Genomic DNA, 12642 nt, shown 5'->3' on the forward strand with positions numbered 1-12642 from the left:
ATGATATGTGCAAACAAAGAGAGGCACCCGAGCAACACACTTCTTTTCATCTCAGAATTGCAAATGAACACAGCCTCCTCACCTGGTCCCTGCAGGCAGAGTCCCAGTGCCTCCAATCAGTGCTTTATTGACAGCAGGCATCCAGCACAAAACTGAGAGCACTAATAGTTGAGGATTATGCTTTATAAACACACTGTCCCCTTTAACTGCACCCCCTCATATTTTACAGCCCAGCAGGGTGGCCTCCTACCAAGGTCAAAATAAGGAGATGATTGGAAACACAGCTGCTGAAGCCAAGACTGGCACACATTTCTGTCTAAGAATTAGATATGACTCAGTTTGGCTCTCCACTATCTGCTTTGTAGATTTAAGTGTGCATCTTTGTGCATAATACCACTGAATCGTGTTGGAGGAAGTAAGTGGTTTTCATGAATATGATCAGGAAAATATTACATTTCATATGAATTCAAAATGGCTAGAAAGGGATACAAGGAAACAGCACACTCAGATTTTAGTAATCTGAGCAGCAATGCTGACACATTCTGTATTATTGCACAAGGCCACCCTGTTTATGGAGACGCAGCATTAGACTTCCAGTGCAGCAAATTTCTGGGGCCATTCTGCTCTGTTTAAATAACAGGGAGGGTGGCACCGTAAACACACACTTGCTTGGCTTTGTTGAGCTAATGACTTCCTGCTCCAGTGGCTTGTGAAACAGTGTTAGAGCCAAAATAAGTAAAATCGGGAGCAGAATTTAATCTGTCACTCAATGGAAAGCCTATAAGCAGCAACATGCAGTCATCCAGAGGGTGAACGCAAGTGAGGTAAAAATCACAGAAAAAGCTCCCCAGCACAGAGCAAAGCACCAGAACAGGTTGTGTATAGGCATGAGGATTACAGATTGGTTGGATAAATAGAGGATTCTTTAAAGCAAAACACAGTGTGTGTGCGTGCATGTGAATGTCAGCCTAGGTGGTAATCTAAAACCATCAATTCCTTTGAATCTAGGTAAGCTTCACCTATGTAGAAAAGAGATTGATGTGGGGAGGAAGACACATCATGCACTCAGTGTTTTGATCTTCCTGAATTTGCCCTAAGCATGGTTTTGAACTGTGTAGCTGTGCAGCAGTCATATTAACAAGCCCAATCTAGCAAGGTAGTGCAAGCAGCTCTCAGTCTGCCTTTTCATCTACTCAGAATTAATCATTTCCATGAATTGCATGTTTCTATTTGGATCTCCTGGGAAAACTGGATGGGTATGATGAGGCGTTTCTCTAGGGTAGATGAGCTAAAATTAATCAAACACATCAGTAACTTGTTCTTCCAAAGCTATTTTGCCCTCTTTCTGGCCTATTTTCTCCTGCTGTTTTCTGAAACAAAGATGCATCTAAATTATACCTCTGCATGAATACAGCAAGCCAACATGAATTCTGGGAACAGCTGAATTTATTTAGCAAAAATCATTCCTATCAAGTGGCAATCTGTTCAATACTGAAAACACACAAGCCTTTTAAATAGTTATGATTACATGTACAAACTTTTGCACAAACATTATGTGTTAGAAACTCCCAACTTTGTGGGAATGAGACTTAGAATATATTTTTCACCAAACAATTTTATTCATAATCACTGACATCAAAGTTTCTTGTTTTCCAAATTAATATTAATATCAGATGCAGACAAAAAAAAAGAGAGAGAAAATAAGATAAAAATGCTAATTATCCTTTTCTGATGTGCTAATAGCGAAAACCAAACACAGATTTACACTTTGCTTGTGAGAAAATAGACATATATTGTACATATACATCTGTGTAAAAATCACACTTATCTTACCCAGCAAGTTGCATATTTGTCTTGACAGCATCATGTTGATTAGTCCTCTGTTCTTACCAAAATGATTGCATTTAATTATACAAATATTGCTTTAGGTGAATTTTAAAAGGTCATAGCTAAATGAGTAAATATACAAATGGGTCAAACAAGGAATATGATCTCAAAACTTATAACAAATTCTTCTTTCATAACCTAAATTTTTGAAGATGCATTCTAAGTAATGTCTCACAACAGAAAAGTCAATCAATTAGTGTCTTAGATATCTCTGCTTGACTCGCTACAAATAAGCCACTACATTAACCATAGTGCACAACAGCTCTGACCCGGCATGGGGGTATCATGGGGGCATCCTGTCTGGCAGTAAAATGCGGCAGTGAATCCTTTAGGATCCAATATGAGCTCCCTGTAGATGTAGCTTGTTTCTGCGCATCCCCCAGAAGCTCAGGAAGATTAAGAGAGCTGGGATGTTGAAAGCCAGTTCAACATTCTTGCTGTGCTCCAGCCGTTCCTGTGGAAGTTCTGTCCAAAGCTGAGGCATGTCGTCCAGCTGAGAGACGTTGCTGAGCTCAGGAAACACTGTTACCAGGTGGTAGTTGTTACAAAAGCATCCACATGAAAGTCAGCAAGCACGGATGCCAGGTTTCTCAACAGAGTATTGCATAGTAACATGATTATTAATGCTCATTTCACCTGCTAGCAGTTTTAATGTAGTGGCTGATGGCTGTATAACAGGATCTGGAAGATTGCTCTAAAAGTCTGCATCTTGCATTTTGATTAAACACATGACTTACACATGGTGATATTTGGCACCTTGAAATAACATAATGCACTGAAAAGCATTAGTGCTTTACTGCTGGAACCAATTACATTTAAAATACTGCATACCCTAAATCTGGAATATTACTCTGCAGGATACAATATTCAAAGCAGCTGTAATACGTCATACTTAGATGGAAATCTCAAGTAAAGCTTAATAAAAATACACTTTTAATTCCAGCATCACAGCATCTGTAAGATCTAATAGGCTATGAGAAAAGCTCCTATGCATATAACAGCAGTTAAATGAATTCCCTTTGAACCTCATAAGTTATCCCATAGGAGCCAAACCAGCATGCACTCCCCTTAACAATAAGGATGAAATAGAAATATCACACAAACTTTATCTTGACATAGTATTTCTCCCATGAGCATTAAAAAATCTTCATATTTGAATAGCATGTAAAGCATTTGATGCCAGATACAAAATTGGACATCTACTGATACTATATATACATTTTTCAATCAAAATTTTAAATCTGTTTCCTAGCAATTCAAGTGCATGAATAGGTCGCATTTAAACATCTTACGGCTTTGTTCAAAAAGACATTTAGTTTTATTTATTTTATTCTCATCTAAACCACTTTGTTCATATAATGGATATCTCAACTCTGAACAAGAGCCACATGTACACTTACAGCAAGATAGTTAATTGAAAATGGGTTAATTTCTCCCACTGTGCTAGTCTACATGAATGGAGAGGAGATAAGAATAATCTTAATAGTTGGTCAGACCATCACGAAGAAGTCCAGCCGGAGCTGGCTTATCTAAATCCTCTTGGCAGAGCTATGGGTATAGTCAGAGGAGAGTGCTTAAATTTGCCTGAATAGAAGCTCTCACAAAGCAGCAGCAGCAGAAAGTTCTTCTGATTGTGCTTAACTCTGCTGCTATGTATGACTGACTCAATATGTTGTGTCAACTGAAACTGAAAAAGGAGAGCATAGGAGGAAAAAAAAAATCATTTCATCTTGCTGATGAAATGGTGCGCTGTGATAAATGATGAAAAGTCCAGACTTAAATATTTAAAAAAAAAAAAAAAAACTGTTCTTTATTTGCCTCTCTCCTGTCCTTGCTGGCTAGGAAGTGGTAATACAGTAAAGGGAGACAGAATGTGTTTCCCCTGTGTGATTGGTGTCACTGAAAGAACAAGGTTGCCTGACTGTGGGGTTACGACGAGCTCTCGGTCAATAAGCCTTCGCTGTTGCTCTGCCTCAGAGACTGCCTGCTGGAATCTCTGTCCACCTCATCCTCTTCATCAGATCTGCCAAGACTCAGGTGTCTCCGGTAAGCAGGAGGGCTATAGAGGTCAACAAAAACACAGACACACCATTATATCATCACTTGGCAACATACAGAGAAAAGAGAGAAGGTCATAAAAATATAATGGTGAACAACAAAAAGCATCTAACAAGACGTGTTATTTATTTTGGTCAGTAAATGCCACATCCCCTTAAGTGCACAATGATATGTGTGCACATTATTTTCTAAGGGTTCTTACTAATCTTCATGTTTGATTGGTATGACAGAAAAAAAATGCACCACATATATTCTTGCTCCATAGTACCAAGTGCAAAAGTACAACCTGGGAAACCCACAGAAATCAATACAATTCTATTAATGTCATCTTTCAAAACAAGCTCTGTAAATGTAAGTCAGTGGGACAAACCCTTGCGTGCAACTTTCCATGCATGAGTATCATGACTGTGCCAAACAGTTCAAACATTAGTAAGTGGTATGTGCAGTTAGTGAAGGGAATGTAAAGATGAAATTAATTCAGCACTGATCTGCTCAATAACCTCCAGAAAGGCTAAAATGAATACAGATTTTTGTACAGGACCAGCCATGCTCATTAGTGCTGGTCATAAGGTTGCCATTAGGGCTTCTTCACACTATGCTGTCATGACAACTCATATCATTTTTAATAATTATTGCAATACGGTAACAAAAGCTTAATTCGCTTTGAAGATTTCAATAAGGCTGCCATAGGCAATGATATTTGATACAGACTTGAAGGACAACAAGCAAAAAAATGGCTAAAACATCATGATTTAGATTCATCCACAATATGAAGCTTACAGTGTGTATTTTTAAGTTAACAAGTTAATATATGGCATATATACATACATATACATACATACATATATATACATATACAACAATAATATATATAATAATATAATATATGCCATATATTAACTTCATATGAACAGCAAAATGTCGCAAGTGTTGTCAATATTTGGGTTTGGCAGTTGTTATGGTGGGAATGTGACATACCATAATGGAAATCACATTTTGTTATTAAGAACACATCTGATTTATAGCCAACCTGCCTTAATGCAGCAGAAGCCAGTGCTTATAAACAACAGACTTATTCTAATTCAAGGCCAATTGTCCAAACAGCAATTTCAAGGCTATACAATCATAAGAGATATCCCAACTGTCAGTAAAATTACGTCGAAAAAAATTGCTTTAGAAGCTTGGGGCTAATTTTGGCACTTTAATTATGATGCAAAGCGTTCACATCAAATACTTTCAACAGGGATGTCACACCTCAAGTGAAAAGAAAAACTGGTGTAATTTTGTCTGCCTTGTTGCCAGCTACTATTTGTTCTAGAGGAAAAGTCACAACCAGATGTTTTTATTCTCTTAACAGTATGCCCTTACAATATAAAAATAATATTAGGAGAAGTTCACATTTGCAGACATGCATTCCATCACTGCAAAGCAAGAATAGTAGCAGCAGTCTGTTACAAGCGCCTTTAGAAATATAACTGAAGTTACTGGTGTGTGTGTGTGTGTCTATAATCTATAATGCCAACTTTAATTAAAACATACTGCATTTTTTTTTATTTTGTTTTTTTTTTTCAAAATAAAGAGAAATATTTCGTCAGCCTAATGGCATGAATGCCAGAGTAACATTTCAAGGTTTTACGATGTGCGTGAATTAGCACTGTTAGGCAGATATCACAAGTTAGGCAATTAAGCTATGAGGCTAAAGATTTGCAAGAGCATGAAAATGACACTATGTAAGAACATAGCTGGATAGCATTTGGCCAATGTATGCGTACAGCCAATATGTATGTATATATGTATGTGTGTATATATATATATATATAAAATTGGAATACAACTCTCATAGATGCACCTATGTTTTTCCAATTATTTCAAGTCAAAATGTCTACAGCCTACCAATTAAAGCAGTTCAAATTATATTTTTTTAAATCAATATTTGACATTTTGCTATTTTCATTATTATTGTGAAGATAATAAATTTTCAATATTGTGCAGCCGTAACAAAAACATGCTACAGGTGTAAGACAACAAATGTTTAAAATATTTTAAAAGATAGAACTATGTTGAACAGAATCATTGGTTTATGTTGAATCTACAAGCACTTTACAATATGCTTATTTCTTCAGAGACAGAATTGCAGAGAAAATATTGTAATACCTACATGCAGAAATACCCCTCAAACTGAAAGCAAGTTATAAAAGAAAACATTTTAAAAACAGTACATCCAAAAATAGCGACATGCTCCAATTAGCCGTTGTGACATTTGCCAAAAAAAAAATAAAACAAAATAAAAAAAATACAAAAAATTAAAATGTCTCCAGTACGATTCTCATCATGTGACAAGGATTATTTAGTCAGAAACACAAAACTTTCACATATACCAAACAAGGTTAGTATATTAAGCAAAACATTCCTCCATTCCTTTTTATTTGTGTCAGGCTCCAGGGTTTTTATTCACACCATGCGTCACCTTTTGCTTTTGTTGGTATTAGTCATCGTCAGGCCTGTAGAGGTACTTCATCACCATGCTATCCATCTTCTTTTGTTTCTTTTTGGTATCTTTCTTGCTAGACTTTCCATGCCCTGCAAGTTCCTTTTCGTCGTCATTTGCTTGTTTTGGGCCCTTTTTAACACTGCTGGAACTTCGATAGGAGATGGTTGAGTCAGAAGAGGAAGACTCGGATGACTCTGAGGATGAAGAGGAATCTTCTGACTCGCTTTGTTTCTTCTTAGACTTTTTCTTGGACTTTTTGTCCTTTTTCCCCTTTCCACTCTTTCTGCTGTGACGATCATCTGAGGAGGAGGAGGAGGAGGAGGAGGAGGAAGAGTCTGATGATGAAAACTTACTTTTTTTATCTTTACGACTGCGTGAGGTGCTGGAATGCCGATTACGGTAATCCTGCGCAGAGCTTGAAGAACGAAGCAGGCTTGATGTGCTGCAAGCCAGCCCCTCATCTTCTTCCTTCTTCCGACTGTCCTCGCTTCCCTGGCCCTTCTTGTCATCATCTTCCTCACCACTAGACTCATCAAGTTTGCTGCGCTTAAACTTGATGGGCTTAAAACTTAGTACCTCATTTATTGCAGCCTCCAAGTCCGGATCCAAGTAGTTTCTATGCGTGACTAGTTTAATATCAGACATGTCGGGCAGATTGCTGTCTGTTGAGCGTGGTTGAGGCGGATTAGAGAAGCTGCGACTGAGGGAGCGGGGACTGTAAGATGAGGCTCCACCTTCTCCAAAGGCCATACTCTGGCCATCGTCATCATCATCAACATGTAAACCAAATTCACTGAGACCACAGCTGCGAGCAAGAGACAAACGAGAGCTGCTGCGTCTGTCATCTTTCCAGGAGCTGCTGCGACGCAGTGAACGGGGGCTGGAACGGCTCACACTGCTGATAGTGGACTTATTGTCATCATCCATATCCAACATGCCCCTCCTGGTGGACATCCTGCTGGGAGCCACTGAGGACACCATGGACTCCTTATCAAATTCAGGGCTACTGCGGGAAGTCCAGCGAGACTCTAAGCCCTTCCTGGCTCTGCTGGTGGCTTCAGAATATGCCAGGGAGATGACAGAGCCTTTGTCATCTATATCCTCCTCTGCCTGACTCTTTCTCCTGTCTTCCTGGAGATCCCCAGACTTTGACTTGGCTTTGCGAATGGCAGCATGGTCTGGTATGTCAGATTGTTCTTTGAGAGTGTTAAACAGTGAGCTCTCATCCCCTGCACCCCCAATGGAGTCCTTCAGGTTGGAGCGTTTCCTGTAGCTCAGGGAACTCATGACAGACACTGATCTGCTGTGCTCTATCTCCTTCCCATCTTTACTCCCGTCACTCATCTTCTCCTTACCTTCTTTCATCTCCTTGGCATCTGCATTTGCTGAATATCTAAAGGGTTATGTAATAAAAATGACACCTTAGATAGCAAACAGAACATGAGCAGAAAAATTGTATACTTAAAGGATAAGTTTTAATCTTTGGCTTGGTGAAACATTGTCAGATGATATGTGGTGGCTGAAATTTTCTATTTTTGGCATCTTGACACATTGTGATGTCAGGGTTTTAGAATAAATCTGTCATTTTCATTCTGTCCTTGGAACCAGCCACAAGACAGAAAATGTATACAGTACCTCCAACTATTTCTGTTATGCACTAAGTGTGCTGCTGAAAGTGAGGCAATCAACTAGTGGAGGGATCTATCTACCGGTGGCAGTCGTGTCATTTAGCAGGCGCGCCAACTGGCCACAGGCCACATCAATAAATTTTACAGCACCCGCTTCCCCATACCGCCTCCTGTCATTAGACAGATTACTGGGAGAGAAAGATGACACCTAATCACATAAGACACCCATCCGTCTGTTGCACCACTGCCCCAGGTAATCGTGGGCCTTTTCAAGGTTGGGAATATGGGATGTTTTATCCGTCTGGTTATCAGACATGCTGCAAAATGGACTATGTGCACCAACCTGGTGCTCTTCAGACTGCCATCATCTGACAGGGTCTTGCTGGAGCCTTTGTTCTTTGAGAGCCAAGACTTAACCCCATCCACACGGTCCTCCACCTCCGAATCTGTTTCCGTCTCCTCCCCACTGTGAAGAAAATAAACCAGCAGGAGTTTGCAAAGAGCATCAACAGTATTCATCCTACTATGTCATTTTTATCTTCGAGTGCAGAAGTCTGTCAGTACAGTAAAAAGGTTCAGAAATGTCTCTAAATCCTCACATAGCTGCAGGATACTGTTAAAATAAACTGCCTAAATCTGCCTTATGTGACAATTCAACAACTATTTCTGAAAAGAAATGGCAGTTTAGGAAATGTTATGAGAATCTTCTACCTATGTATGATTCCAAGGATTACATGGGAAAGAAATTGTGTTCACATATCATAAGATTTTGTGAGCAGTTGCACAGTTAAACTCATTCTCATATAATAACAGGTTTATTGTGATGATGCAAGGCAAATCTGATAGACTACAGTTAACCAACAGCTGTGATTCCATAATTTCAGCAAACTCTAGACGTATTTTTTTCCTACATCTTTTCTCTTCTACACACAAATGGACCACAAATACACTTAAAATGCAGATTGCAGCTGAAACTGTTGGGGATATAATTAACTTGTTTTGTTGGTTCTAAGCTGTGCGCCATGTCACCTGCCCTTGGTGATTGGTATTGGAGAGGAGCCATGAGGCAGCCCCACAGACCTTATGCCTGACATACCAATCAATATACACAGACCAATAGATCATGATGAAAAAACTCAGCAGATCCCACCTGGATAAGATCAATCCTCATTCATTCATTCAGATCTGTAGTGAAAATTTTGAATTACGCATCCCATTGTCCAAGAAGGTTAATGTGGCAGGAAGAGGAGAGCAGAGTGGCATAACCTCTAAGTCAATACTTGTCATTAAGGTCAAAACACACTAGGACAAATATATATTGTTGTTTTGTTGTTGGAGGACACATTGCTTCTAACCTCAGTGTTGGATGTGCTCCCTCCGTTGGCTGCATAATGTGCGAGAACACATTTGCACATTGCACAGAGACCCATATGTTCTGAAGGCCTAAAATATGTTTGAAGCTGTGCTAAGGTCTGTCAGAGAAAATGATGTATTCTACGATTCAATTCTTAGCTTTAACTCAACAGACTGTGTGTTCAAATCAGTTATGACAAGCCTGTTGTGAAGCATTTCCAATTTTCAGCTCTTCTTGATTAATGGGTTGCTACGCTATTATTTATAGCCTTACAGTAACTTTAATAGAGCCATGTTTCATCAATCTAAAATATTAGCCTTATATCACTGAACTGTTGATATATTTCACTGGATTGTCTACACAAAGCTGACAAACATTAAAAATGAGAAACAGCGATGCACTTCACAGATCTGTCTTTGTAGACAAGCTTATCTATCTGATTCCTGGAACACATTACAAAATGTTTGAAAGGTGCTAACACAATACTCCAAGAGGTGTGAAATGACAGGCAGGCTGCTAGGCCTTATTCTTCGTCCACATACCATACGGGCATTAATGTACATGAGATCTCACACTGAACAGCATTTAACAGTAGCTTCTTTCTTTGTCCCAAAGCTGTATGACTCATAGTCAGTCATTTTTCCTCAGACAACAAAGCATGTTCCCTCCCTGCTTCATTTTTTTTTTTTTTTTTTTTTGATTGGCTGCCTAAAAGCAATAAGAAAGCTGGTTTTAGAGCTGTTGGTATTTCAGTATTGTGAGGGAGTGAGCACAGGGAGGAAGGAGCATCGGAGTCTTTGAGTAAATGGTTTTCAAGCTCTCAGGAGCATTAATGTTGTAACTTAGAGCTTCTTTTTTCTGAGATAAAGGTTATGATAATTTAGGAAAATCTTAATGGCCAGGTTAAAGTATTTTCTTTTTAAAACTTTGATAATTTCAGAGTTTAAGAGGTGCTTTATGAAGCAAGAAACTAAAAGTGTTCGCAAGATCAACTTCCTTTTATTTTCCACCCCCCTCTTTACTACTACATGCTGACAACAGCTGCTAAAAGCCCACCAAAAACAAGTTAATGGGCTCATTAATACTGCTGAGTTGATTACACATGCCCATTTGTCAGCTTTGTGATGTTGTGGATTTTTTATATGATATATTAAAACACTGAAACTAGCATATCCTAAACTCATCTCCCTCTACCGCCTCTCTGTAACACATAGAAGCAAGCAAAATGAAAGGTGGCTTGCAATTGAGGGCTGTAAAAATGGTGTCACAAACGATTTGTCCTTGGCCCCACACTACTAGCTAACCAGTCCAGAGGCTCGTAGATACAAACAAGCCTCAGGACTTTAGAAGTGAACATTAATCGCTTCTGACAATTGGCCTGCACTGGTTGTAAATCTTTGTCACAAATGCTTACTTTCAGCATCAAATCTCATATGGCTTGGTTCTACTGGCCGTAAGAATAATAAAACATGAGTTTTAAGTTATATATTTAACATGAACTAATTCTGGAAAACAATATGAGCATCTCACTTGGAGACATAATTACTCTTACTGTCAAATATAATCATCATATTATACTGAAGCTGGAACAAATGCAACCTTTCCAGTCAGTAATGTATAATGGTGCAATCTGTGGTTGGAAACCAGTCTGAGGAACATCCATTTAGCTAACATTATCTGCCCCTACAATGTTAAAAATGATAATCCTGCCCGCTTTCATAACCTGTTTTGAAGCATTGAGCATAAAAATATTTAACAGCACTGCAAATCATGTGGAAATTCCACTTCATAATTAGAAGAAAAATCACCTCCTCCATTACTGTTCATCCATGCTGCTAATGCAATGATGTTGAAGGAGGAAAAATTTTATTAGGTAAACATAGCAAATCCGTGCTTTTTTTTCTTTTTTTTTCTTTTTTGAGTTGCACAATAAAAAAAGGAGAAAACTGCTACACATGGGTTTTCTGATAAAAATGTGCCAGCAAAAAAAAAAAAAGATAAAGAGCATGATGGGAGAAGAAATAGGAGTTTAAAGCAAATTATACAGTTTTGCTGCAAACTGGAGACTACTTTAAAATGCTTTGATGAAGATTTAAATAATAATAGAAAGCCATAGATAAAATTTAAAAAAATCCTGTTTATGTATATAAACTGAAAGAGAAGAGTTTTTAGCCAGTCCAAAAAACACATTTAACATGCACAACCAGGCACTAAGCTTTTTAAAAGCAAAACAAGGTGATCTTTTTATTAGGTAAGTTAAATGTTTTCACAGCACAAGGGAATGAGATTGGATTAGTAGAGTATTTGCATGCATGGAAAACAGCTGAGCTTTTAGTTGAAAATTTCAATTGTGCACCATGGTCAGAGCGCTGTGTGCTCATCATACCACAACTACAAGCATTACTCGCTTAACTGTGTTTAAGGTCTTCCAGAGCACATGTAAGTCACTCCAATCACTAAACTTGTGCAAATGCCACAATATTACTACTGATTAAAAATGCAGAGAATAAAATACATATGCATGCATTTCACCAAAAGAACAAATAACCTACATATTGCAAACACCCTCTGTGATAAAAAAAAAAAAGTGACCTGTGATAAACTGTTTGTGTTAAAGGCGCCATACAATTTATCTCTATTGCTTTTCACACATCTTTAATGCCCTGCTAAGTGCTTAAAATTTCAGTGAACAAAATCAGTTTGCCTTAAATCAAATTTAATATTCATGAATTCACACAGAGGCATCACATTGTGATGTGTGACGTATCAACCACATTGAAAGTTAACTTTAGCATGCGCTTTAAAAATATTTGTACATGACTGGAGAAGAGATATTAAGGCTCAGTGCAAAAGTCTAATCCTTAGATCTAAACAAACATATGATGGCATGCAATGAAGCTTCAAACCTAACAGATGATTGTGTTAATGCAATATTAACAGAGACAATAATGCAGTATCCTCGAACTTCACTGTTCATCATCTGGCTCATGTTTTCCAAAGCAGTGAGATTGATTTAAAGGTGAATAATAGTGACATTGAGAATTATGGTCGATTTTTCTGTGTCCTTGTTTAAATTTTAACTTAAATCAAACAAACGAGTGTTGAAATCTCCAGTGAGGCAGACTGCATACACATTCAGACACTTGGCTCAAAATGAAATGAAAACAGAATGAAACACAGGGCCATCCTTTAAACATAGCTTTTATCAGAGATGTATAACACAG

The 12642-nt window shown here is 38.2% G+C and overlaps 1 protein-coding gene across 5 annotated transcripts in view; it reads right to left on the reverse strand.

Moving 5' to 3' along the window:
- Positions 1-1597: 1597 nt before the first annotated feature.
- Positions 1598-12642, reverse strand: part of LOC121653841 (unconventional myosin-XVIIIa-like) — a 72268-nt gene continuing 61223 nt past the window's right edge. For 3 of the 5 annotated variants that reach the window (XM_042007533.1, XM_042007532.1, XM_042007534.1), the window contains 3 exons: positions 8408-8530; positions 6413-7829; positions 3813-3946 (listed from right to left, as the gene is read on the reverse strand). In XM_042007533.1, coding sequence (XP_041863467.1) covers positions 6431-7829; positions 8408-8530 — 1522 coding nt within the window. In that variant the 3' untranslated portion in view covers positions 3813-3946; positions 6413-6430. Of the gene's footprint in view, positions 3947-6412; positions 7830-8407; positions 8531-12642 lie in introns of all 5 variants that reach the window. The other 2 variants (XM_042007536.1, XM_042007535.1) reach the window with 1 other exon arrangement.

The sequence above is a fragment of the Melanotaenia boesemani genome, chromosome 15, assembly GCF_017639745.1.
Source record: "Melanotaenia boesemani isolate fMelBoe1 chromosome 15, fMelBoe1.pri, whole genome shotgun sequence".
Classification (NCBI taxonomy): Eukaryota; Metazoa; Chordata; class Actinopteri; order Atheriniformes; family Melanotaeniidae; genus Melanotaenia; species Melanotaenia boesemani.